This window comes from Vidua macroura, chromosome 26 (assembly GCF_024509145.1).
Source record: "Vidua macroura isolate BioBank_ID:100142 chromosome 26, ASM2450914v1, whole genome shotgun sequence".
Taxonomy (NCBI): domain Eukaryota; kingdom Metazoa; phylum Chordata; class Aves; order Passeriformes; family Viduidae; genus Vidua; species Vidua macroura.
In genome coordinates, this window is record NC_071596.1 from 4975341 (window position 1) to 5000278 (window position 24938).

At 64.9% G+C, this 24938-nt stretch overlaps 4 protein-coding genes across 9 annotated transcripts; 1 reads left to right on the forward strand and 3 right to left on the reverse strand.

Moving 5' to 3' along the window:
* Nucleotides 1-672: 672 nt before the first annotated feature.
* On the reverse strand, nucleotides 673-2814 carry EBI3 (Epstein-Barr virus induced 3). Its single transcript, XM_053999507.1, has 6 exons — nucleotides 2700-2814; nucleotides 2121-2336; nucleotides 1908-2025; nucleotides 1679-1839; nucleotides 1021-1184; nucleotides 673-937 (listed from the first exon to the last, which is right to left on the reverse strand). Exons 1-6 carry the CDS (start codon nucleotides 2797-2799, stop codon nucleotides 785-787), a joined length of 912 nt encoding a protein of 303 aa, XP_053855482.1. The 5' UTR covers nucleotides 2800-2814; the 3' UTR covers nucleotides 673-784.
* An 899-nt stretch (nucleotides 2815-3713) lies between these two features.
* On the reverse strand, nucleotides 3714-11856 carry ANKRD24 (ankyrin repeat domain 24). 2 transcript variants are annotated; one of them, XM_053999378.1, is made up of 19 exons: nucleotides 11127-11856; nucleotides 8849-8979; nucleotides 8683-8771; nucleotides 8337-8401; nucleotides 7960-8017; nucleotides 7812-7882; nucleotides 7531-7637; nucleotides 7268-7455; nucleotides 7040-7068; nucleotides 6850-6942; nucleotides 6566-6670; nucleotides 6409-6453; nucleotides 6191-6289; nucleotides 6043-6115; nucleotides 5826-5947; nucleotides 4616-5746; nucleotides 4229-4366; nucleotides 4086-4151; nucleotides 3714-3920 (listed from the first exon to the last, which is right to left on the reverse strand). In XM_053999378.1, the coding sequence occupies exons 1-19, from the start codon at nucleotides 11160-11162 to the stop codon at nucleotides 3843-3845; spliced, it is 2724 nt and encodes a 907-aa protein (XP_053855353.1). In that variant the 5' UTR covers nucleotides 11163-11856; the 3' UTR covers nucleotides 3714-3842. The 2 variants fall into 2 exon arrangements, with proteins under 2 accessions (XP_053855353.1, XP_053855352.1); XM_053999377.1 differs by lacking the exon at nucleotides 11127-11856 and adding an exon at nucleotides 9961-10121.
* A 476-nt stretch (nucleotides 11857-12332) lies between these two features.
* Nucleotides 12333-17890, forward strand: SIRT6 (sirtuin 6). 3 transcript variants are annotated; one of them, XM_053999487.1, is made up of 8 exons: nucleotides 12333-12482; nucleotides 13631-13758; nucleotides 14028-14210; nucleotides 15421-15480; nucleotides 16174-16269; nucleotides 16498-16578; nucleotides 16661-16784; nucleotides 17475-17890. In XM_053999487.1, exons 1-8 carry the CDS (start codon nucleotides 12417-12419, stop codon nucleotides 17781-17783), a joined length of 1047 nt encoding a protein of 348 aa, XP_053855462.1. In that variant the 5' UTR covers nucleotides 12333-12416; the 3' UTR covers nucleotides 17784-17890. The 3 variants fall into 3 exon arrangements, with proteins under 3 accessions (XP_053855462.1, XP_053855461.1, XP_053855463.1); XM_053999486.1 differs by lacking the exon at nucleotides 12333-12482 and adding an exon at nucleotides 12589-12682; XM_053999488.1 differs by lacking the exons at nucleotides 12333-12482; nucleotides 17475-17890 and adding exons at nucleotides 12712-12949; nucleotides 17344-17467.
* Nucleotides 17891-18361: 471 nt separating this feature from the next.
* On the reverse strand, nucleotides 18362-24667 carry CREB3L3 (cAMP responsive element binding protein 3 like 3). Of its 3 annotated transcripts, XM_053999441.1 has the most exons (11): nucleotides 23632-24667; nucleotides 23393-23533; nucleotides 22437-22561; nucleotides 22071-22326; nucleotides 21588-21703; nucleotides 21204-21335; nucleotides 21030-21136; nucleotides 20835-20903; nucleotides 20669-20753; nucleotides 19961-20057; nucleotides 18362-19080 (listed from the first exon to the last, which is right to left on the reverse strand). In XM_053999441.1, the coding sequence occupies exons 2-11, from the start codon at nucleotides 23406-23408 to the stop codon at nucleotides 18734-18736; spliced, it is 1350 nt and encodes a 449-aa protein (XP_053855416.1). In that variant the 5' UTR covers nucleotides 23409-23533; nucleotides 23632-24667; the 3' UTR covers nucleotides 18362-18733. The 3 variants fall into 3 exon arrangements, with proteins under 3 accessions (XP_053855416.1, XP_053855415.1, XP_053855414.1); XM_053999440.1 differs by having other exon boundaries at nucleotides 23393-24667; XM_053999439.1 differs by lacking the exons at nucleotides 23393-23533; nucleotides 23632-24667 and adding an exon at nucleotides 22699-23050.
* Between the last annotated feature and the right edge of the window lie 271 nt (nucleotides 24668-24938).

The window sequence follows — 24938 nt, forward strand, 5'->3', positions numbered from 1 at the left end:
CCTCCATATCTGCCCCCGTTTCCCGCCATCAGCGCACCCCTCAGGGACTCAGCCCCGGGGTCTCCCGGCCCCGCGCGCAGGGGCTGCGAGCGGCGGGACGCGCCGCAACCAGGCGGGGGCGCCACCGCCCGCGAGCCTCGCTGCGCATGCGCGCTCCCCCCCGCCCCCCCGGCCGGAGCGCGGGAAGGCAGCGATGGACGAGACCATCAGGTGGCACGGCGGGGGGGGGGAGGGTGTCTGTAATGGCCACGGGGCTCCGGTGTGAGGTGTGGAACTCTCCGGGGCTCCGGTGTGAGGCCTGTGAGTTCCGGAGCTCCGGTCTGCGGCCGCCTCAGCCCGCGGAACGCCGCGCAGGGAACAGGCGCCCGTCGTTAATCACGGCGCTCCCCCCCTCCCGCCCCAGCCCACGTCCGACATGGCCGCCCACCCCTCAGACCCGCCGTGTCCGTGACAGCCCCGCCCCGGTGGGCGCTGAGGGCCGGGGTGGGGCGGAGGGCGAAGGGACGGCGCTGGGGCAGAAAAAGGACCGACCCCAAGGGCAAAAAAGGGTCAAAAGCAGGAAAATAAAGAGATTGTTCTGGAACAGCAAAGGGACTGGCCCTGAGCGCAGTGAAGGGACCGACCCCCGGGCAGCTCAGCCATCACAAACACCCCAATTAGAACAGGGACGAAGCCTCAAGGCCTTTTATTGCCCTTTCCTGGCAGCACTGGTGGCTCCGCGCTGCTGGGGTGGGACAAGGGACAGAATCCGGCCTGGGGTGGGGACAGCGGCCCTGCCTGGCTGTCACAGCCCCACCCAGGGTGTCCCCGAGGCCGGCGGGCTCCAGGCGCTGAATTCCCCGCAATCCGTGACGTCCTTGGCGGCCACCTGGATGTGGTGGAGGCTGCCGGGCTCCAGGTCCGTCAGCGTGTGGGATGTCAGCTCGTACGGCCCCACCTGGGCACAGCGGGGTCAGGGACAGGAACGCACCGGGCACAGCCACAGCTGCGCCTCAGTTTACCCGGGGCGGGTGGCAGTACCGTGGTGGGGACGGAGTCGTTGTCCCGGGAGTAGCGGATGCGGTACTGGAGCGGGAAATACTCCGGGAATGGCCAGGATGATGGAGGGCTCCACTCCAGCAGCAGCTTCTGGGGCTCCCCAGGGATGGGGGAGACCCGCAGGGCCTCGGGGGGGTCCGGCTTTACTGGGGAGACAAGGAATGAGAGAATTCCAGGATGGTTTGGGTGGGAAGGGACCTTGAGGATCATCTCATCCCACCGGGAACACCTTCCGCTGTCCCAGGCTGCTCCAAGTCCCGTCCAGCCTGGCCTTGGACACTTCCAGGGATCCAGGGGCAGCCACAGCTTCTCTGGGAATCCATTCCAGGGCCTCACCAGCCTCACAGGGAAGAATTTTTTCCAATATCCCATCTAAATCCTCCTCTAGATTAAAACCAACCCTCTTGTCCCACCACTGCATGGAAAAAGCCACTTTCCTTCATTTTTAGAGGAAGGGGGGATGTCGTGGCTGCGGGATCCAGCACGGGATTGTTGGGGACAGGGCCCTCATGTCCCCCTGTGAGCTGTTGCAGGGACGGTCTGAGCCCCAGCATTGCACGGATGATCCCACATCCCAAGCAGGGTGAGACACGAGGGTCCTGCAGGGGACCCCCGGTGTCCCCCATCCCGCAGCACTCACTGATGTTCTCCAGGAGGAAGGGCAGGGCTCCGGAGGCAGCTCCCAGGGCGTTCCGGGCTGTCACGTTGAGCTCGTAGGGAGTGAGGGAGAACACCTGCAGGTCCCCGAAGGAGCAGCTCCGCGGGCCCGTGAGGGCGCACTCACCTGTGTCTGTGCCGTGCCTGGGGACACAGGGACAGCTGCCAAGGGCTGGGGGACACGGGGAGAGCCTTTGGGGACCCCCACTGACCTGTAGGTGGCCACAAAGTCGGTGTCCAGCCGGGGGTCGGGGCTCAGCCCCCAGGAGCAGTTCACAGCCTGGGGGTAGCTGGTGGCCCAGCACTCGATGGCCGGTGGCGGGGGCGGGTCTGGGACAGGGGACAGGGGACAGGGGTCACGCCACTGCCAGCACCCCCAGGGACCCCTGACCAGCGGGGTCACGGCAGAGCTGGGGGACACTCACAGCCCAGCCGCAGGCAGATGGTGGCCCAGGTCTCGCCGGTGACGGGGTGGTGGCAGCTGTAGTGGCCCTCGTGGGCCAGGCTGGCGTTGGGCAGGGCCAGCCCCGGGGCCGGGAACGTGCCCAGGACGGTGCCCCCCCGGCGCCACTCGGCCGCGCCCCCCGGGCACGGCAGCAGCACCTCGGTGCCCAGGGAGCCGTGCTGAGGGGTGCAGGGACCTGGGGACACATGGGGACACGGAGGGGCAGGGACGCTGCATCAGGAAGGGTCTTGGCCTCCCTGGGTCCCTCAATGCCATTCCCAGTGTTCCCAGACCCCCACCTCTGCCCCTGGTCTGCCCCAGACCCCCAGGGATCATCAATCCCTCCGTGCCCATCTTCTGTACCCCAATGTCCCCAGTCCCTCCAGTGTCCCCACACTTCTATCCCTGTCATTGTCCCCTGTCCCCTCACTGTCCCCAATCCCCTCCATCCCTGCTCCCTCCATCTCCAGCCTCAGTACTCCCAGTCTGCCCAGTCCTGCTGTATCCAGGATCCCCAGATCCCGCCACCCTCCATCCCAGTCCCCCCAGTCCCCCATACCTCTGTCCCCGTTGTCCCCATCCCCAGTGCTCCCTGCCGTGCCGTTGTAGGGGACAGTGCAGGCGGGTGCCACCAAAGCCACGACCCAAAGCCACCTCATGCCAGGAGACTCAGTGGGGCTAACCCAGGCACCTGCGGGGATGGGCAGGACGGTCAAACCCCAGCACTGGGGACAGCACAGACACATGTCCCCAGGGACATCACCCTGGAGCCACCCCACACTGCTGTGCCTCAGTTTCCCCCCCTGGCCCTGCCACACAGTCTGCAGAGGGATGGGTCAGTCCCTAAGGGGTCAGCCAGGAAAGAGAGGGGGTGAAAAATCCCACTGTTCCTATGGTTTCCCAGGGGGACCTGCAGCCACCCCTGCAGTCCCACACCTGGAATCAGGACTTTGTATCCCTCGGGTGGGTCCCCACCTCCGTCCAGGGCAGGACTGTCCCTCACAGAGACCCCCAAAGCCTGGCCTGGGGGCCGAGCTGAGCTCTCTGTTGTCCCCAAGCCCAGCACCACAGGGACAGGTCCTGCCCTTGTCACCTCCCTCCACAGCCATGGGCTGGCTCAGCCCCAGAGGGGACACTCTCCACTTTCCCTGGATTTGGGGCTGCCCCAAACCCGGCGCTGTGGGGTCACCCCAGACCTCCAACACCCCCTGCACTGCCCGTGGGGATCCCAGTGCCCCCAAACGCTCACCGCAGCAGGGCCAGCTGGGACCGCAGTGTCCCCGCCGGATCCCGGCGCTTCCCAGCCCATTTCCTCGCAGGAAGTGCCATTCCCGTGGGGACGGAGCCGCTTCCCAGCGTGCTGCCGGACCCGCGCCCTTGGGAAAGGGATTCCAGCCCTGGCCAAAAGGTTCCCACCTCTCCCCTGCCACCACTCCCTTCCTTCACGGTCACCTTTCCCCTCAAGGGAAAGATCAGGGCTGGAGATGGTGGCACCGATCCCCTGCTGTCCCCCCAGGTCCCCACAGCCCCCCGTGCCCACCCCGGTGCCCCCAGAGAGGAGCCACCCCATTAGTGTGACTATAAATAACTTTATTGCTGCTGTGCTGGGGGTGGGCTGGGTGCCTGGACAAGCAAAGTGACACACAGGGTGCTGTGACAGACCTGTCCCCCCCATCCCCGTGCCACCCGTGCTGGCAGGGGCTCATCTGCCCTGCTCCTGCAGCCGCTGCATCCTCAGGATCTGGCACAGGAGTCTCTGCACGTCCTCGTCCATGTGGCCCTGGGGTGGAGGGGACATTGGTGGGCACACTGGAGTGGGGACATCGTGGAGGCTCTGAGCGTGTCCCTGGGCTGGCACCTGGCTCGGCCCCTCCGTTGCCTCCTGTGGATGGCCCAGCCCCCCCCCCGGTGTCCCCAGCTGTCCCCAGCGCTGTCCCCAGCTGACCTGCACGGCGTAGAGCAGGTGGCTCCGGTACAGCGTCACCACCTTGCTGTGCCTCGTCTCTGTCTCCTGCAGCACAGGGAGGGGGTTTGGCCACAGGGCTGGGGGCTCGGGGGAGCCCCAAACCCAGCAGGTGACCGACCCACCTCCAGCTTCTCCTCCAGCGCCCGGATCCGCGCCTGGAGCGCGGACGTGTTGGGTGGGGATTGTGGGGGCCCTCCTGACTCGGGGAGGGCGTTCAGAGCTTCCTTCAGCCTGAAAACCTCCTTGGAGAGCTCCGTGATCTGCACAGGGCACAGGGGTTACAGGTTACCCAGAGCAGCTGTGGCTTCCCCATCCCTGGCAGTGTCTGAGGCCAGGCTGGACAGGCCTTGGAGCACCCTGGGATGGTGGCAGGCGTCCTTGCCCATGGCAGGGGGTGCAATGGGATGACCTTTAAGGTCCCTCCCAACCCAAATTCAGTGACTCCACGTGTGCGGCTCCAAGGCCACCATTCCCCTCCGAGCAGCCCCTCATGATTCCCTGTCCCCTACCTTCCTGTCCCTGTCCCTGACCAGCCGTGCCGCGTCCTCGGCGTGCCCGTGGAGCTCCCGCAGCCGCCGCGCCTCGTCCTGGGCCTGCTCCAGCTGCTTCTGCGCGGCGCCCAGCCTGTCCTCGGCCGCCTGCCGCTCGCTCTTCATGAACAGCGCCTGCCGCTGCACGCGGAACACCTCCTCGCACGTCTTCTCGTGCCGCCGCTCCAGCTCCTGCAGCCGCTGCGCCAGCGCCGCCGCCTCCGCCCGCAGCCCGGCCTCGGCCGCCTCGTGCTGCGCCCGCGGCACGGCCGCCGCCAGCTCTGCCTGCAGCCGGGCGGCCTCGCGGGCCTTGGCGTCGGCCGCGGCCTCCAGCTGCGCCAGGCGCTCCCGCAGGCCCCGCGCCTGCTCCTGCAGCGCCGCCGTGGCGCGGGCGTGCTCGTCCCGGGGCACCCAGCCCTCGGCCTGCGCCCGCTGCAGCCACGCCGGGGCCTCCTTCTCGTGCTCCCGCAGCCGCTCCCGCAGCGCGCCCAGCTCGGCCTCCCTGCGCGCCAGCGCGGCCCGGAGCTCTGCCAGCTGCGCCTCGGCCTCCGCCTGCTGCCGCGCCGGTTCCGGAGCTCTCGGCCTCGCCTCCAGCTCCCGCCGCAGCGCCTCGGCCTCGGCCTCGGCGCGCCCGCAGCGCTCCAGCAGCGATTCCTTCTCCCGCGACGCCTCTTCCACAGAGGCTCCCGGCGAGGCCGCGGCCTCCGCAGCCTCCAGCCGGGCCTGCAGCTCCTTCAGCCGCCGCTCCCGCTCCTCCAGCTCGGTCTGTGCCCGCTTCAGGGCCTCCCGCGCCTCTGCCAGCTCCGCGCCCGGCTCCCGCTCCCCCGAGGGTGAGGAGGAGGAGGATGTCTGCACCCCCAGCTCGCCCAGCGCCGCCTTGCACTCGCCCCAGGCCCAGGCCGGCTCCTCGGCAGGACGTGGCCCCGCGGTTCCCTCCGGGATGGGCTCCGAGGCCGCGCGCTGCCCGTCCCCTCCGGCCCGTGCTGTGGCCTCCCTGCCCTGTGCCCGCAGCCGCTCCAGCTCCCGCTGCAGGGCCTGGTACAGACTGGCGGGCACCACGTCCCCCGGGGCAGGGGGGCTGCTCTCGTCCCGCTCGTAGTTCTCCAGCACCTGCCGAGAGACCGTGAGGCCACCGTGGGCCAGGGGACAAGGAACAGAGGGACAGATGGACAGACAGAGGGGGACGTGCCTGGATTTTCTCTCTCAGCTCCTTGTTCTGCACGGTCAGGGACTGCACCTGCCCCTGGAGGGTGGCCACCAGCTCCTCGGCCGAGGGGCTCAGTGTCTTCTTGGAGAGCAGCATCTCCGCTCCTGCAGGGCACAGGGACCTGGGGCTGTGCCCACCTGTGCCCCGACTGCCCAGTGTCACCTCCCCGAGGTGTCACTGGGAGGCTGGTAAGACCTACCTGGGAACTCAAGCGGGTCTCCCTCCTCGTCCTGCAGTGTCTCGATGTCATAGCTCGTGTTCTCCTTCTCATTCTGGGGGTGCAGGGTGGAGGTGACGCCCCTGTCCCCAGCCCTGGGCACTGCCAGCTGTGTCCTGCCCACACCCACCTCCATCGAGGATAGGCGGCTCCGCAGAGCCTCCACCTCCTTGCCCAGCTTCTCCTTCTCCCCGTCCCGTGCCACCAGCCGCTCCTCCAGCTCCCGGATCTGCAGGGCAGGATATGGGAATAGGGTCCCCTTGGCTCCTGGCAGAGTCCTGGTGGCATTCCCAGCACCAGGACCCCTCAAAGAGCTGAGGTCACCTCCAGGCTCTTCTCTGGACTCACCTGCTTCTCCATGGAGCGCAGGGAGGCCTCATCCAGCTCCGCCCGCTGGCAGGGCCCAGGGAGAAAACAGGGAGGGATGAGTGCTGTCCCCATCTCCCCTGTCCCCTCTGCTCCCCAGGGACACGGTGGCATGTCCCCAGGACCCTGCAGCCGGTACCTCCCGTCTCTGCTTCTCCTGTTGCTCCAAGCCCCGAATCTTCTGCAGGAACTGGGCCCTCTCCTGCCGCAGCCGCACGATCTCCTCGTAGGCATCCCGGTCCTCCTGCAGGGAATCATGGAAAACATTGAGTCCAACTCCTCAGGAAATCCCAAAAATCCCACTGTGTGCCCTAGGGGGCTTTTTGGCACCGACCCCCCAATGAGGGGATCCCTCATCGAGGATTTTTTTGAGCTGCTCTGCACCTACCAGGCCAGGTGAGGACCTGGGGACCCATTTCTCACCTGGCTGGGGGTGCCCAGGGGAGGCAGAGGGGCCTTCCTCTTCCTCGGGGTGCTGCTCTTCTCCCTGACAGATGACTGGCTGGGCGAAGACGTCTGCGGACACCCCAGGGCAAAGGGGATGTCACACCCACAGTGCCCTCCCTCCTTCCTGAGCCAGGGGACTCTCCAGGGATGGGCACCAGCCCCTCACCTGCGACGTCTGCTCAGCTGACTCCTCTTCTGTGGGGCAGAGCGGGAGGGAAGAGAAATTGGGGAGATTTAGAGGCTCAGAGCTCAGAGCAGAGGCATCTCGGCTGGGGACAGCCCCAAGCACCCAGGAAATGGGGACGCAACCCCGCAGCCTCTGCCAGCCCCGTCCGGCCGGTGACAATCCCCCAGTGATGGTGACAGGGAGCCCGGGGTGCCCCGGCAGCCTCACCGCTGGCCCAGGAGCGGCGCTGGGCCGCCTCCTGCAGGAGGTGCTGGATGAGGGCGTTGCCCGTGGCCAGCCCGTAGTGAGCGGCGTCGTGGCCGGTGGCGTCCACCACGGCCACGCGGGCACCGGCGCTGACCAGCACCTCCACGGTGTCCACGCTGCCGCTCTCGCAGGCCAGCATCAGGGCTGTCCTGGGCACGGGGAGAGCGCGGGTGAGGGGGGACAATCCCTGCGGCCGCTCCCGGCCCCCAGCGCTGCGGCCCCACCTGCCCTGCAGGTCCCGGCAGTTGACGGCGGCCCCGCGGTGCAGCAGGTACCGGCACAGCTCCGAGTGGCTCATCTTGGCAGCCAGGATCAGCGGCGTGGAGCCGTCCTGGGCACGGCAGCGGGGAGGATGAGCAGAGGAGGCTCAGATCCTCCCGATATCACCCCAATTTCCACGTCCCACCCCAATTTCCATGTCCCCAATTTCCATGTCCCCAAGCTGTGCTGTGTATCGGGACAGCCCCGGCGTGGCACAGCAGGACCAGGAGCAGAGGGACCCCACCTTGTCCTTGCTGTTCAAGGGAGCCTTGAAGTCACAGAGGATCTCGGAGCAGGAGATGCAGCCGCTGGCAGCTGCGGACAAGGACAGAGGCTGAGCACTGCCCCCACGGGGACATGAGCAGGACAGGGCTGGCACTGTCCCTACTCACCCGCCAGGTGCAGCGCGGTCCGGCCACTGCCATCGGCCACGTCCACGGGGCAGGAGGCCTGGGGGGAGAGCCTGGGTCACGGGAGGAGGGGGACAGAGGGACAGACTGCTCGAGTGACACGGTGAAGGACGGGGGACTAACAGACTCCGTGGTGTGGTGAAGGAGAGGGACAGACAGACCAACCCCCTCTGGCTCCACGCTGTGGTGAAGGACAAGGGACAGACCCCTGTGGCTCCCTGGTGCCAGGCAGCAGCACACAGAGCTGGGAACCACCATGCCAAGGCACTGGTGAGGGAAGGGGGTTCAAGGACAGGGAGGACACCACGCTGGCACAGCACCTCCTTCCCTCCCTCTGTCCCTCCTCCCTCTCCCTGTACCTGCAGAAGTTTGCTGACACACTGAGGGTGGCCGTGCTTGGAGGCCAAGTGCAGGGCAGTGTAACCTGGGAAGGGACAAACAGGTCAGAGCATGGCCAGCAGGGCTGTGCCAGAGGGGACAGCTTGGGGACAAAGCAGGATCTGCTGGAACGGGGCTGAACAGGAAGGGAACAACCCCAGGAGCTCATCAGGCACTGCTAGAGCTCCTTTAGGAAACTGGGACAATTTACAGCCCCCCAGGTGTGGCCACCACCTCTGTCCCCCTCAGCCTCAACACCTGGGGATGACCAGTGGCCCTGTGTGGCCCATGGCATTAGGCAGGGGCACGTGGTGGCCATGCCCTCACCCGAGCTGTCCTTGGTCATGGCATCCACGCCGTGGGCCAGCATTGCTTCCAGGCAGTCCACGTTGCCCCGCGTGGCAGCCAGGTGGAACCTACAGCGAGACCAGGGGCTGTGGGACTCGTGTCCCCTGTCCCCAGCCGTGTCCCCAGGGCAGGGCCTGGCACTCACGCGGATTTGCCCTCCGAGTCCAGCTTGGTGGGCACCAGGCCCTTGCGGAGCAGGAGCGACGTGACCCGCCCGGCATCGTTGTAGTCCACGGCCTGCAGCAGCTTCTCGTCGTTCTTGGTCCAGTCCTGGCTCTGCAACAGGGCCCAGAGGAGGCTGTGACAGTGTCAGCTGTGACAGTGCTGTCCCCAGGGAGGGCAGGGCTGGGCTGGGCTGGCTGTCCTTGTCCCCAGCCCTGCTGTGCTCCATCCAGCCCTGTCCCTGGGGGTGGCCGTGTCCGTGCCCCTCTCCTGGGAGCTCAGCCCCAGGTACGGAGAGTTCAGCAGGGATTGGGATGAAAATCCCCTCCAGCCCCACCAGCTTGCAGCTCACAGAGCAGGGGATTTACAGACACAGCCCAATTTAGCTGTGCCAGGCTGGGATTTGGGGTTTGCCCCTGCCACCCTGAAATCCCAGTACTAAACCCAGCCAGCACCCTGGGAGCCCTGCCCATTCTCCCCACTGATCCCATTCCCAGCCCTGCTTTGCTCCCGGAGGAGGAAGGGATCAAACCAGGGCGAGCACAGCTGGCAGCGAGAGCAGATCCCCAGGGATGCTCCAGCCTCCCGGGATAACGGGGCACAGCGCTGTCCCCCCCAAAACAGGACCGCGGCTGGTTGGGATTTGCTCTCCCGGTGCTCCCTGTCCCGAAGGAGCGAGCCTCAGCGGGACAGGACCGGGACAGGGACTGCAAGTCCTGGGTTCACCCCGCAGCCCGTGACGCCAAAGCGGCGCTGGCTGCGCTCGCGGCGGCAGGAAATGGATGTCACCTTTCGGGAGCCGCTGGCACCTGTCCCAAACCCGCCTGTGCCCGCAGGGTGCCCCCCCGAGCCCCTCCAGCCCAGTGGGACCAGGGACAGGGAACAAACCAGTCTCCCAGGGTTCCTGGGCAAATTGAGAGGGTGGTGCCCGCTCCCCCCACTCCGTGGTCAGGCAAGGACAAAGCAGGATGGGGAGGACACGGGGGAGCCCCGGGGTGGGGATGGGGATGGGGGGTGCAGGTGGGGCGGGGGGGGACACGGCTCAGCCCGCAGGACGCGACCGGAGGGGAGCCGGGGGGGGTGACCGGGACGTACCGCGAAGGAGGCGGCGGCACAAAGGCAGATCTGCTTCATGGTGCTGAGCAGGAGGCGGCGGGAGGACGCCATGCGCCCCCCGCCCCCCGCCCCGGCCAGCACGGGCACCCCCGAGCCCGAAGCGCTCCGGCATCGCCGCCCGGGCGGGGGCCGGGGCTGCGGCAGTGGGAGCCGGACCCGCCTCCTCCACCCCCGGCCCTCCCTCCTTCCCTCCCTCCTCAGCGCATCCCTGCATCCCTGCATCCCGCCACCGAGCCAGGCGGGGACCGGCACCCAGACTGGTCCCCGTTAAAACGGGAGAGGTTGTGGGGGGCTGTCCCACGTCCTGCTCAAAAGCACCCCCAAAACAGGGCTGAGCATCCTCCTGGCCCCCGAGGAGGGGGACCTGGGACCCCCCGCCCTGCCCTGGGGCCAAGGGAGGGGTAGAGCCCCCCCACCGGTACCTCACGCCCCCCCCAAACACCCCTCAGGGAGGAACCCCAAAACGCAGAGGGTCCCCAGGTGCTGTCCGGGCAGTCCCGGTGGCAGCAGGACATCGGGAGCCTCTCAGGGACGTGTCCAGGGCAGTGTGGGGAAACTGAGGCATGGAGCACCCCGAGCAGGATTGTCCCCCAGACTCAAGGTGAGGGGCTTCCAGCTGTGTCCCCATGTCCCCAGCTGCGTCCCTCCCAGTGCACTGGGACAGCGCTGTCCCCCTCTGCCCTCTGCAGCCTCGTGCCAGGCTGCTGCTGAATAATTGAGGAGCATCGACAGCCTGGTTCCAGGGGCTGTGGCAGCTGGCAGAGCGGCACTTGTCCCCAGGAAGGGGACAAGGAGGGGACCTGGGACCCGCTTCCCTCTCCTTTGCTCTGCCCCACTCCCAGCAATGGCTCTGGGAGCACTGGGGGTGCACTGGGGGCTCGATCCCACCGGCCAGAGTGGCAGTGCCAGCCTCTGTGGGGCTGCTGTCCCCATTGTGAGTGACCACCCCGTGTCCCAGGGCAGGTCCCCGTGATCCTGTTGACACTGGAGGTATCCTGGGGGAAATCCCCAGGTCCTCACGTCCCAGCAAACATCCCAGGGCAAGTCCCTGTGTCCCCACGGACACCCTGGAGCAGATTCCCGTGTCCCCACGGACATGCTGGAGCAGGTCACCGTGTCCCCGTGTCCCCAGGGATGGCACTCACATCTGCCTTCTTGAACTTGGCCTTCAGGCTCTTCATGGTGGCTCAGCCTCAGCCCTGTGGCACCTGCTCGGGAGGGATGGCCACGCTCCAGGAGGGTCTGTCCCTGCCTGGGGACAGCTCAGCGCCCCCGATCCCGCTGCTCCCAGCCCGTCCTGGCGTTCCCAGCGCAGCGCCCGCAGCCAGGAACCGGAGCCGGGGATTGTGTTACGGCCGCGGCTGCGGTTACAGCCCCGGGCAGCCGGGGGGGCCGGGCCGGGCTGTGTTTGGGGACAGGGGACACGGCCCGGGGTGCTGGGGGTGCCTGGGGAGGGCCGGGCCCTGATGGTTGGCACCCCTTGCCCATCCCAAACGCCCCCCGCCCTTGGTGGCACCTCTTGTCCTGACATGACATCCCCTTCCCCACCCTGGCAGCCCCTGGTTCTGCCAGCACCTCCTGTTCTTGTCAGCATCCCCTGCTCCTCCCTGGCACCCCTGTCCTTCCCTGGCATCCCCTGCCTTTGTCAGCACGCCCTGTCCTTCCCTGGTAGCCGCCGCTCTGCCCTGGCACCCCTGTCCTTGCCAGCACCCCCTGTCCCTCCTTCCTTCCTCGGCATCCCCTGCCCTTGGTGGCACCTCTTGTCCATGCCTGGCACCCCTGCCCTTGCCAGCACCCCCTGCCCATCTCTGGCACCCTCTGCCCATCCCTATCTCCCCCCCGGGCCGGGGGTTTAGTGCAGGTGGGGCAGTGCCGAGCAGTCCCGGGGCAGTCCCGGGCAGTGTCAGGGCAATGTCGGGGCAATGTCGGGATACTGTCAGGCTCAGGGCAGTGTCGGGCAGTCCCGGGCAGTCCCGGGGCAGTGTCTGGGCAGTCCCGGGGCAGTGTCCGGGCAGTCCCGGGGCAGTCCCGGAGCAGTCCCGGGCAGTCCCGGGGCAGTGTCTGGGCAGTCCCGGGGCAGTGTCCGGGCAGTCCCGGGGCAGTCCCGGAGCAGTCCCGGGCAGTGTCCGGGCAGTCCCGGGGCAGTCCCGGAGCAGTCCCGGGCAGTCCCGGGGCAGTCCCGGGCAGTCCCGGGCAGTGTCTGGGCAGTCCCGGGGCAGTGTCTGGGCAGTCCCGGGCAGTCCCGGGGCAGTCCCGGGACAGTGTCGGGCAGTCCCGGAGCAGTGTCGGGCAGTCCCGGGCAGTCCCGAGGCGCTGTCGGGACCAGCTGAGGGCAGCCCCGCCTTGCCCGGCTCCAAGATGGCGGCGGCGGCCTCGGGGCGTGTCCCGCGGCCCCGGCCCCGCCCGGCTCTTCCGGCCGCGCCGCGGCCGCGCCGATGGCGGTGAATTACGCGGCCGGGCTGTCCCCGTACTCGGACAAGGGCAAGTGCGGCCTCCCCGAGGTGAGCGCGGCACCGCCGGGTGAACCCCCGCCCGCCCGGGGGGAGCCTCCGCCCGCCCGCGGCGCCCCCCGCCCGCCCGGGCCTCCCGCGGGCCCCGCCGCGTTCCCATGGCAACCGCGGCCTCGGCCCCGCACCGGGGAGGGACCGAGGCCTTTGTGTGTCCCCAGCACATCCCGCGGCTCCCTCCCTGTCCCCCTTCCGTGGGTGCCTGTCCCCAGACACCCCATGGCTCCCTCGTCCCCCTCGTGTCCCCCCCAGGCCGCCCCCAGCTCCCTTCTCGTGCCCCCTCAGTGTCCCCTTCCATGGCCTCCCTGACCCCACCCGCCGGCTCCTTCCTTCTCCCCCCACAGCCCCCCATGGCTCCCTCCGTGTCCCCCCCCGAGCCCCAGCAGTTCTTGGGAAGCCTAAAACGGGGTTTGGGGGGAGCCACAGGGACACTCTGGAGCCTGTCCCGAGCCAAGGGGATGGTGAGGGGACAGGGACACACAGGGTCCTGTCCTGGTCCCTGTCCCCAGGAGATGGGGCTGGAGAAGCATCTCAGGAATTCAATCCCGTGCCCAAACCAGCTTCTCGTGTCCCCACCTCCACTGCTCCCATGTCCCTCGCTGTCCCTCGGCCCTGCCCTGTCCCCAGAGCTGGTGGCACTGCTGGTGACAGCTGGGGCTGAGCACATGTGGGGCAGCCCCGAGTCGCGCCTGGAGCCCAGCCTGGGCCAGCTGCCTGTCAGAGCAACAAACTCCCTGTTGATGTTGGATGTTCCCAGCCCTGGCCCTGCACGGAGATGCTCCAGACGATGTGGAGTCTCTGCTATTAAATGTTTCTGTCCTTAAGGAACACAAAATCATTCATGGATAAGAATTGTGGGTTAGTGGGCGTCTGGAATCATGGAATCCCAGAATAGTTTGGGTTGAAAGGACCTGAAGGATCATCCAGTGCCAGCCCTGCCATGCCAGGGACACCTTCCACTATCCCAGGTTGCCCCAAGCCCTGTCCAGCCTGGCCTTGGACATTCCAGGGATCCAGGGGCAGCCACAGCTGCTCTGGGAAATCCATTCCAGAGCCTGCCCACCCGCACAGGGAAGGATTCCTTCCCCATGCAATCCATGCCCACATCTCTCCATCCCACGCTGGTTTGTGTCTTTTCCCAGATTTTTGACCCTCCGGAGGAGCTGGAGCGGAAGGTGCAGGAGCTGGCAGAGCTGATCCGGAGCTCCTCCCATGTGGTGTTCCACACGGGGGCAGGGATCAGCACGGCCTCGGGCATCCCTGACTTCAGGTAAGTCCGAGGGCAGGGCTGGGAGGGTGGCCCCTCCTCCAAGTCCATCTTCCTTCATGGAAAGCTCTGATTTAACCCACAGCTGCCCCATCCCTGCTGTCCACCCTGGATCCAGCTGCAAACATCATTTTCCCTCTTGCACGTCTCAGCTGTTGCCACAGAACCCCCACAATTGTTTGCATCAAGCCCCAGAATCCTGCTGATCCGTGAGCTCTGCTCCCATGGATGGGACACCTGGAGCCTGAGCTCTGCCTTCCTGCTCTTTCCAGGGGCCCCAATGGTGTCTGGACTATGGAAGAGAAAGGGCTCTCCCCAAAATTCGACACCACCTTCGAGAATGCCAGGCCCTCCAAGACTCACATGGCGCTGCTGGGGCTGCAGAGAGTGGGAATCCTGAAATTCCTGGTCAGCCAGAACGTGGACGGCCTGCACGTGCGGTCAGGATTCCCACGGTACTTTCCCAGCCCCACACAGGGGGTTTCATTCCCAAGGAATCTCTGCCCTGTCTGATAGGGGGAGTGGAAGCTGGAAGGGATAAACCAGCTGGAATTTAGAGGAGAGAAGTTCTGGTGCTGATCCAGAGGGTTATGGGATGAAATCAGCCTTGGTTATTGCTGTCTAGAAATGCTTCCAGGTGCTGTTTGTGCACAGGAAAAACAGATTATGGAATCATGAAATCCCAGAATGGGTTGGGAGGGACCTTAAAGCCCATCTCATTCTCTTGGGCAGGGCTGGGTGTGGAACTCAGTGATCCTTGTGGATCCCTTCCAGCTCAGGATATTTCTGTGATCCCTGGGAACAGTCAGGGCCAGGCTGGATGGGGTTTGCAGCAGCCTGGGACAGTGGGAGGCATCCCTGCCCTTGGCAGGGGGTTGATCTTTTAAGGGCCTTTCCAACCCAACTCATTCTGTGATTTTATGAGTCAGGATGTGACTGAGGAGCATCCATGTGTCCTTGGAGAAAGTGCCTCTCACAAACACCTTCAGCCAGAGCTGCCTCCAGGGCATTTCCTGTCGTTACAAGCCCCAAGTCCTGGGTCCTGCTCCCGGCCCCGTGTTTGTCTGTTTAATTTAAACAACCATGGGAAAAGCAGTAGGGAATGATGACAGAATTCCATGGTGCTCCCACAGCCTGGAGCCACTGGCTCCTGTTCAGTTCAGCCCAGCTCTGCCTCCCAAATGAAACCTGTGCTTGAGTAAGCTGAACTGGGGCCAAACTGGGGGAAATCAAGTCAGTCCTGTCTCACGCAGCCTGGAGGAAGTTCCCAGCGAGCGTGGGGCTCTGAGGAAAATAGGGAGAGCACAGCCTTATTTTCCTCTGGCTTCTGCTCTGAGCCTGAGGGGAATTTTAGGAAAAACAGGTGTCAGAGGGCTGGAACAGCACAGGGACAGACAGGAATGTTGGGTGCTGGAAAAGCAAAGATCTGGGTGCTCCCAGGAGCAGAGATTTGAGTGGATCAGGAGCTGCAATCAGTGCTGCAGATGGAAAAATTAAAATTAAAAGGCCGGGACCTGCTGTCCCTTCCTAAGTCCCTGTTGGGGGATGGACCCATCACTTGGCAGAGCTGGAATGCAGGGAAGCCCTTGAGGTTCCTGGGGAGGAGGTGGGGTCCCCCCAGGGCTCCCCACCCTTCCCCAGCTCACCTGTGCCTTTCTCCCACAGGGACAAGTTGGCCGAGCTCCACGGGAACATGTTTGTGGAAGAGTGCGTGAAATGCGGGAAGTACGTGAGCCCTGGGGGGGCTTGGCTGGGATCTCCATCCCAGGGGGAAGCTGGGCTGGGATCTCCATCCCAAGGGGAAGCTGGGCTGGGATCTCCATCCCAGGGGGAAGCTGGGCTGGGATCTCCATCCCAGGATGGGGGCTTGGCTGGGATTTCCATCCCAGGATGGGGGCTTGGCTGGGATGTCCATCCTAGAGGGAAGCTGGGCTGGGATGTCCATCCCAGGGGGAAGCTGGGATTGGATTCCCATCCCAGGGGGCAGCTGGGCTGGGATTCCCATCCCAGGGGGAAGCTGGGCTGGGATTCCCATCCCAGGGGGCAGCTGGGCTGGGATTCCCATCCCAGGGGGAAGCTGGGCTGGGATTCCCATCCCAGGGGGAAGCTGGGCTGGGATCTCCATCCTAGGGGGAAGCTGAGCTGGGATCTCCATCCCAGGGGGCAGCTGGGCTGGGATTCCCATTCCAGGGGGAAGCTGGGCTGGGATCTCCATCCCAGGGGGAAGCTGGGCTGGGATCTCCATCCCAGAGGGAAGCTGGGCTGGGATGTCCATCCCAGAGGGAAGCTGGGCTGGGATCTCCATCCCAGGGGGAAGCTGGGCTGGGATCTCCATCCCAGGGGGAAGCTGGGCTGGGATTCCCATCCCAGGCTGTGTTGGGCTCTCCAGCCCCTTGCTGAGCAGCTCTCTCTCCGCAGGCAGTACGTGCGCGACGCCGTCGTGGGCAGCATGGGGCTCAAGCCCACCGGCCGCCTCTGCAGCGTCACCAAGGCCCGGGGGCTGCGGGCCTGCAGGTAGGGATCCCTCCTGGGAGGTGGGATGGGGGATTACCCAACAGCCCCTCAGATTTGGGAGAAGCAGCCCAAAGTGCAGGAAGATCTCTCTGGGTGCTCTCCATCCCTTCACAGTGTGGGGACAGGGAGGGTGGGGCAGGCTCTGGTTGTCCCCTCTGCCAGGGCAGCTCTGCTGCCTGTTCTCCTGCCTTTCCAGGGAAAACCATGCTCCCTGTGTGTGTTTTCCAGAGGGAAGTTACGAGACACTATTCTGGATTGGGAAGATTCCCTGCCCGACCGTGACCTGACGCTGGCAGATGAAGCCTGCAGGTATTGACACCCTGCTCAGGAGGGGAACAGCCCCTTCCCACCCATCCATGCCCTGATTCTGGATTTCTCCTCCTCCCTGCAGGAAAGCTGATCTCTCCGTCACCCTGGGGACCTCTCTGCAGATCAAACCCAGCGGGAACCTCCCGTTGATCACCAAGAAGAGAGGAGGGAAGTTGGTCATTGTCAACCTCCAGGCAACCAAACACGTGAGTGAGCGTCCTGCAGCTCTGCACTGCTCCTTTCCCCTCCTGTCCCCTGTTCCAGGCCCATCCCAAGTTTGTCCCTGCACGTTGTCCCCTCCCAGGTGGCCTCTTAGCAGTCAAACAGGCTGGGAGTCCTGGGTTGGAGGGTTTAAACCTGCAACTCCTGCTAAACACGTAGAGATGGCAGGTAAATATTAGAATCGTGGAAAGGGTTGGGTTGGAAGGAACCTTAAAGCTCATCTTGTTCCCTCTCCCATGGGCAGGGACACCTTCCAGTGTCCCAGGCTGCTCCAAGCCCTGTCCAAGCTAGTCTTAGGAGCAGAGTAAAAGCTCAGCCTGGAGCCTGCTGTGTCCTCTCAGGGTTTACAGCCCGATGGAAGGGCCACACACACGGAGTCTGTGGAGGGCGTGCTCGGTTCCTGCTCGGTTCCTGCTCAGACGTTGGTGCCCCAATTGTCCAAAGTCTTTAATACCCAGAGCTGGGAGTTCCTGGGATGTCACCAGAGCTCCCTTGTGCCTGTCACACTCTGTCCCTGCTCTGTCCCTGTGTCCCCATCCCCAGGTGTGGCTCCAGCCCACGCCGCAGCAGAGCCCCAGGGCCAGCTCATGTCCCACTGGGAATGACACACGGGGGACATCGCCGTGTCCCTGGGAGGGGCCCTTTGTCCCCTGAGCCGTGTCCCTGCTGTCCAGGACCGCCAGGCCGACCTGCGCATCCACGGCTACGTCGACGAGGTGATGACCAAGCTGATGAAGCACCTGGGGCTGGAGGTGCCCGAGTGGACGGGGCCAGTGGTGGTGGAGAGCTCCGAGCTGGCCAAGGGCGAGCAGCTGCAGGGGAGGCTGAAGGAGGAGCCCCTGGGCCAGCACAACGGCACGGGAGCGCCGTGTGCCGGGAACGTGCCGCTGGAGCGCCGTGATGGGCTCAAGCAGGAGTGTCCCAGCCCGGACACGGGGCCAACGCCGGTGAAGAAGATGAAGGTGGAGCCTCTCCTCACCTGACCTGGACTGTCCCTGTCTCACCTGGGCTGCTTTTCCTACCGACTTTTTTTTATACCCTTAAATATTGTCCCTTTTTTTATGTCAGTATTAAACATACTTGAATTGTGGCTCGCAGAGCAGCTGTACCCACGGGCCTAGGGAGGGCCTTGCATAGAGAAATTCTTCCCTGTCAGGGTGGTGAGGCCCTGGAATGGAATTCCCAGAGAAGCTGTGGCTGCCCCTGGACCCCTGGAAGTGTCCAAGGCCAGATTGGAGCATCCTGGGACAGAGCAAGGTGTCCCTGCCATGGCAGGGGTGTCACTGGGTGGGCTTTAAGGTCCCTTCCAATCCAAATTATTCCATGACTCTAATTCCACATCACTTGGTCATGGAAGGGGACTGGTGCTGGCTGCATCCCAGTTGGACTCAGGGCTGGGAGCTGTGGGAGGGTGCCCTGGCCCCAGCTCCAGGTTGGGCATGGCCGTGTGTCCCCCCTCTCCTGGGCCCCTCATGGCAGCTGGACTTGAGGTCCCCCTGGCCCAGGGCTTCTTGAAACCTTGTGGATCAACCCCTCTTAAACTACAGCAGGTGGATTTTTTTTCCAAAATATCTTATATTTAGAGATGAAAATAAAATTCTAAAACCAAAAACCAAAACAAAACCAAGAGCAAAACCAACCAGTTGCACCATCAGCAGCCAACCAGGCCAGGGCCTCTCCTGCTTCCTCAGCCCCATCCTGAGTGACCCCAGGTCCCTTCCACAACTCCCACTGTGCCAGGGGGGCAGGAGCAGCCCCTTCCCTCCCAGTAAGGCCAGTGGGAACCGGTCTCCTCTTCCCAGTTCACAGAATCCAAGCAAAGCCAAGCAGGTCCAGCATCCGGAGGCAGATCCCGGAGGGGTCCCCCCGAGGGCGTGTCCTGTAGGGGACGAGGTGCTGTCACCCCATGGCACCCCCGTGCTCCCTGCTCTGCCTAAAGCTCCTCCGCCGGCTCCAGCACCGCGGGCCGGCCGTGCCCGGGCTCGGACCACGCCAGGGATGCCAGCCCTGGGTGTGGCACAGAGCCATCCCCTGGCACAGCATCGGCGTGGTCCCCGTCCTCATGGCTCAGCCCCTCGGTGGCCGAGGCCCGTGTGTTGTTCTGGAGGGACCCTTTGTCCGGGAGTGCTGGGAACGTGCCCTGGAAAGCCTCGTGCAGGGTCTGGGGGGTCTCCTGCAGGGGCTCCGACCACAGCGGCTCCGGGGGCTTCTCATCCCCGGCCTGGGGCTGGCTGTGAACCACGCGGGAGGCGGCGGCGTTGTGCAGGGACCTGGAGAAAACTGAGCCCCACGGAGGGTCAGGGCCTGGGGCTGGGCCCTGAGGGTCTCTCACAGCTCTGGCTCAGCCCAGCACAGCCCAGCTCAGCCTGGCACAGCCCCAGCGCAACTCAGCACAGCCCAGCTCAGCCCAGCTCAGCCCAGCTCAGCCCAAGCACAGCCCAGCACAGTCCTGGCACAGCTCAGCACAGCCCAGCTCAGCCCAGCTCAGTCCTGGCACAGCCCAGCACAGCCCAGCTCAGTCCTGGCACAGCCCAGCTCAGCCCAGCTCAGCCTGGCACAGCTCAGCACAGCCCAGCTCAGCCCAGCACAGCCCAGCACAGCCCAGCTCAGTCCTGGCACAGCCCAGCACAGCACAGACCAGTTCAGTCCTGGCACAGCCCAGCACAGCCCAGCTCAGCCCAGCTCAGTCTGGCACAGCCCAGCACAGCCCAGCTCAGTCTGGCACAGCCCAGCACAGCCCAGCACAGCCCAGCTCAGCCCAGCTCAGTCTGGCACAGCCCAGCACAGCCCAGCACAGCCCAGCTCAGCCCAGCTCAGTCTGGCACAGCCCAGCACAGCCCAGCTCAGTCCTGGCACAGCCCAGCACAGCCCAGCTCAGCCCAGCTCAGCCTGGCACAGCTCAGCACAGCCCAGCTCAGCCCAGCTCAGCCTGGCACAGCTCAGCACAGCCCAGCTCAGCCCAGCTCAGTCCTGGCACAGCCCAGCACAGCCCAGCACAGCCCAGCTCAGTCCTGGCACAGCCCAGCTCAGCCCAGCTCAGCCCAGCTCAGTCCTGGCACAGCCCAGCTCAGCCCAGCTCAGTCCTGGCACAGCCCAGCTCAGCCCAGCACAGCCCAGCTCAGTCCTGGCACAGCCCAGCACAGTCCAGCTCAGCTCTCACCTCGCACTGGCCTGAAGTCGCCGTTTGCCTCGGCCTTGCTGGAGGCGAAGGGGCTGATGGAGGGGAAGACAATGAGGGTGAAGGAGAGCAGCAGGACCTGGGGACAGAAGGGACATCACTGGGCACAGCAGAGGAGAGGAACCAGAGCTGGGTCACAGCTTGTGGCAGACCCAGGAGTGCATCAATTCCTCCATCCCTCCCTTCTGCTTCATGTCCTACCAGTGCACCTCCATCCATCCATCCATCATCCATCCATCATCCATCCATCCATCCATCCATCCATCCATCCATCCATCATCCATCCATCCATCCATCCATCCATCATCCATCCATCCATCCATCATCCATCCATCCATCCATCCATCATCCATCCATCCATCCATCCATCCATCCATCCATCCATCCATCATCCATCCATCCATCATCCATCCATCATCCATCCATCCATCCATCATCCATCCATCCATCCATCCATCATCCATCCATCCATCCATCATCCATCCATCCATCATCCATCCATCCATCCATCATCCATCCATCCATCATCCATCCATCATCCATCCATCCATCCATCCACCCATCATCCATCCATCATCCATCCATCCATCCATCCATCCATCCATCCATCCATCCATCCATCCATCCCTCCATCCCTCCATCCCTCCCAGCCCATCTCCACAGCTCCCAGGGTTTGGAGGCCCCACGCACCGCCAGGCAGGTCCCTGTTTGCGCTGCCTTGTTGCTCGACTGAACCACCATGGCCTGGAGCTTCTTCAGCTGCTCCAGGAGAGATCTGGGAACAGGGAGAGCCATGAGCCTCCATGCCAACATTTCCCACCCCACCTTGTCCCCATCCCGCCCTGGGAACACCTACGAGTTCTGCTTCTCCAGGTGCAGGACTTTCCTCTGCAGCTCCTGGTTCTGGGCCGTGCACGCCAACATCCTGGGACAGGGAGAGCAGCATGGGGTCAGGGGACAGCTGGGGGGGCTGGCAAGGCACAGAGTGCCCAGGGTGCCACCCTGGGGGTTGGTGTGTCACCGTGCCCAGGTGAGGGGCTGGGCTCTGTACCTGCTCTCCAGCCCATCGATGTATTCCTTCTTCTTCTTGCGGCTCTCCTGAGCCGACTGCTTGTTCCGGATCTTCCTCCGGATCTTCTTCAGCACCCGCTCCTCATACTGGGGGAGACACGGGGGGTCAGGGCCACCAGGGCTCCACACCCCTCCCAGGTGTCCTGGCACCCACCTTGGTGAGGGGCAGCTGCGTGGGCAGGGTCACCCCCTCCTTCAACAGCAGCTTCTTCTCGTCCTCCGTCAGCACCAGCTCCTGGAAGTGGCCTTGGCTCGGCCGGAGCAGGGAGCCAGGAGCCTGTGGCTGCTGCAGGAACATGGAATGGTGACACCTTTGGGTGGGGGTCACCCCCCACCTGGCCCCAAGGACCCTGGCTGGGACCATGGTGAAGGTGCCTTGGGCCAGGAAGGGACAGGGATCATAGACAAGGACCAGGAAGGGGATGGGAACAAGTGTGGGGATGGGGAGGGATAGGGATGGGAAGGGGGGATGATCAGGGTCCAGGAAGGGACAGGGCTGGGGACAGGGAGTGTTGGGGACACAGGGACAGGGACTCACATTGTCAGAGCTGCCCGAGAGCAGCAGGTCCTTGACAGTGAGGGCACAGGATGCAGGTGGTGGAACCACGGGCAGGTCCTGGCTCTCCTCCAGGAAGAACCCAGGGTGCCACATGTCTGGGTGAGGGCAGAGCAGAGCTGTCAACAGTGCTGTGTCCCCACTGTCCCCAGTGTCCCCACTGCAGGACCCTCTCCCGGCCATGGCCCCACAACCAGGGTAACTTGCTGCCCAGTCCAGTGCCCCTGACTCTGTCCCCCCAAACTGTCCCTCTGGTCCTGCCCTAGTCCCCCCCCAACACCAGTCTGCCCAGTTCACCCCAGTTCCCAAGCTCTCCACTCTCCTCCCTAGCCCACCAGACCTCCCAGTTCTTTCCAGTTTCCTCCAGCTCCCTTAATTTCCTCACAGTTCCCCACCTCCCCCACTGCCCTCAGCTCCCCAGTCCCTCCAGTGCCCCCAGCCTGGTCCTTTCCCAGTGTGGCTCACCCAGGTCGATGGAGACCTCGGGCTGCAGGACCCCAGACCCCGCCGGGAGGGGCTGGGCCTGGCAGGGGTCGGTGTAGGGGTGCGGGACCTCTCGGGGACCCCCGTCACAGCTCCGGGGGGGGCTGTCGTGCTGGTCAGAGGGGGGGTCCTCGGACACCCCGCTGTCGCTGGTGGCCGGGGACCAGCTGGGCGAGTCTGACACCGAGTCCCCGGAGCCCAGCACGGAGCTCAGGAAGTCCTTGCTGTCCGGGGCACGCTGTGGGGACACGGCACCGTCACCGGGAGCACCCATCCCCCGGGCTGTGACATCCCAGGGCTGTCACCCAGCAGGGCCGAGGTGGGGCGGGGCCCGGGCCCGGCGCTCACCCTGTCCTGGGGCCAGGCTCCCGGCGGCGTCCCCAGCTCCACCTCGCGCAGGATCCCATCCTGGAGGTCGAAGAGGAGATCCAGCAGGTCCAGGCTCTCGAGGCTGTCCGTGCTGGAGGCCATGGCTGTGGGGTGGCAGGGTCATTGCCCAGCCCAGGCCCCCTGGTACCCCCCAGAGCCACCCCCACACGACCTGCACGGCCCCGGGGACACCCCGAGTCGTGGGGCAGCTGGGAGGGGGCAGGGGCATGTTGGGATTCACCTGGAAAAGCCCTACAGGTGTGGGACAGGATGTGGGGGCTCCAGGCATGGCAGTACCCCATCTCCTTCCAGCAGCTGAAGTTCCCAAATCCTCCAGTTTTCCACCCAGAGCTGCCCAGCCAGGGGGTTCCCTCCTGGAGGTGACTGTGCTGGAAGGGCTGGTTAATAATCCTGGGTGGCAAGTTGAGGGGAGGGGACTGCGGCCACTGGTCACCCCAGGGAGGGGACTCAGTCCCTTACTGCTACCCGAGGCACTGCTTGAGACCCTGGACTCAGAGCCCCTGGGCCAGCTGACCACTAGCCCAACTGGCCCAATCAGCCACCTGACATCCCAACTACCCGACCAGCTGCCCCACTGTCCAACTGGTTGACCAGTCAGTTAATGAACTGATCAAGAGACAGACCAAATGGTCAACCTGTTGGCCAAGTGACCAATGGGTGGACTGCCTGAACAACCAGCCCACTGACCAATGGACTGACCAGTCAGCTCTCTGCCTGATTGACCAACCAACCCACCACCCACCCAACTGACTCAAATGTCCTCCAAGCCAGCTGGGGACAGTTGTCATTACTTGACATTTGTCTGGCCAAGGTGGGCACGGGGCTTTATTGTACCCTGTCCTTCACCCTCAGTCCTCTCAGAGAATCCTGATTTCCCCGTGGGGTCTCGTTGAGCGGTGACAGCCAGGACATACCTGAGGGAGATGCCATAGATTGTCCTCTCAGCCCTCTCTGAGCACAGGGGAGCGCGGTGGACAACAAGCCCGGCCTTCACCCTCCTCCTCTTCCTCCTCCTTTATGATTCCCTGGCCCGAATGGCAAAGTTTAAACTCCAACTGCACAGAAATAATATCCCAGATTGCAAAATTGTCCCAGCCCTGATTGGGGCCGTCAGAGTGAGATGGCAGGGCCACCCCGGGGCTGGACCCGTAACTCATTAGCCAAATGTTTTTGTGCTCCTCTGCCAAGCGGGGCAGGAGGGGCCGGGGCTGCCGGGCGAAGTCCAGGTGCTATAATTGTCCATGAACCTTCACCCAATTTGGGGACAGTTTCCCTTTTTTCAGACGTCTCGGCATTAATCACGTTCGATGCGTGCTGAGGGCAATATCCGGGGGCGTTTGCTTGGGCTCTACCACTTATGGCTTATCCAAAAAAACCTTGGTGGCCTGTGGTTCTCCCTGGACAGAGAACATTGACAAGGGATGGAGGGACAGGAAACAAGCAATGCCTTCCCATGGACACAGGGCAGGGATGGATGGGATTTTGGGAAGGAATTCCTGGCTGGGAGGGTGGGCAGGCCCTGGCACAGGTGCCCAGAGCAGCTGGGGCTGTCCCTGGATCCCTGGCAGTGCCCAAAGCCAGGCTGGATGGGGCTTTGGAGCACCCTGGGACAGTGGGAGGTGTCCCTGCCATGGCAGGGGTGGAATGGGATGTGTTTAAAACCCACCCCCACCCAATCCTGGGATGCCACGAGTCCCTCATGGCTGTCTCGGGCCAAACCTTCATCCCCCTGCAGTGAGGGGCACCAGCACAACTCCAGCACCTGCATCCCCTCAGTGACTCCCAGCCCCGCGGATCCCGGGCACAGGGAGGGGACAGAGCTGACTAAGGCTCCGTGTGGCCCAGGCGTGGCGCGGGGACAAGGCCACGGCCCCTTATCGGCCGCCCCACGGCCTCTGCCCGAGCAGGCGGCGGCTGCTCCCCGCTTTATGGCCCCGCCGGGAGCGGCCAAAGGGCGCCCGCCCGGTGCCGCCAGCCGGGGCCGCTCGGGGCCCCTCATGAGGACCCTCGGGGGTCCCGGCGCCTGGGATGGGGCATGGAACGGGATGAACAGAACAGGTAGGGGCTGAGAGGCTGCTGCCCGTTGCTGGGCCGCTAATTAGCGATTATTTAATTAACGCTCCGTCCACACAGCCGGAGCCCCCCGGTGCCCCTCGGGCGGGGAAGCTCCGCCACGGCCGCCACCTCCTTCTCCCCCTCAGCGAGATCTCGCGAGACTTCGCCCCGCCGCGCGCTCTTCCCCGCGCTCTTAGGCCCCGCCCCTTGTGCCTGTACGGGGCCCCGCCCACCCGGGTCTTCCGCCCCCACCTCTCGGAGCCCCCGGTCCCGCCCCACGGAGCCCCCGGTCCCGCCTCCATAGGCCCCGCCCCTCGACCCCGCCCCGGTACCGGCCCCCGCCCCGGTACCGGCCCCGGCCCCGCCCCCAGGCTCGGCCCCGCCCTCGATAGGCCCGTCCGGGCC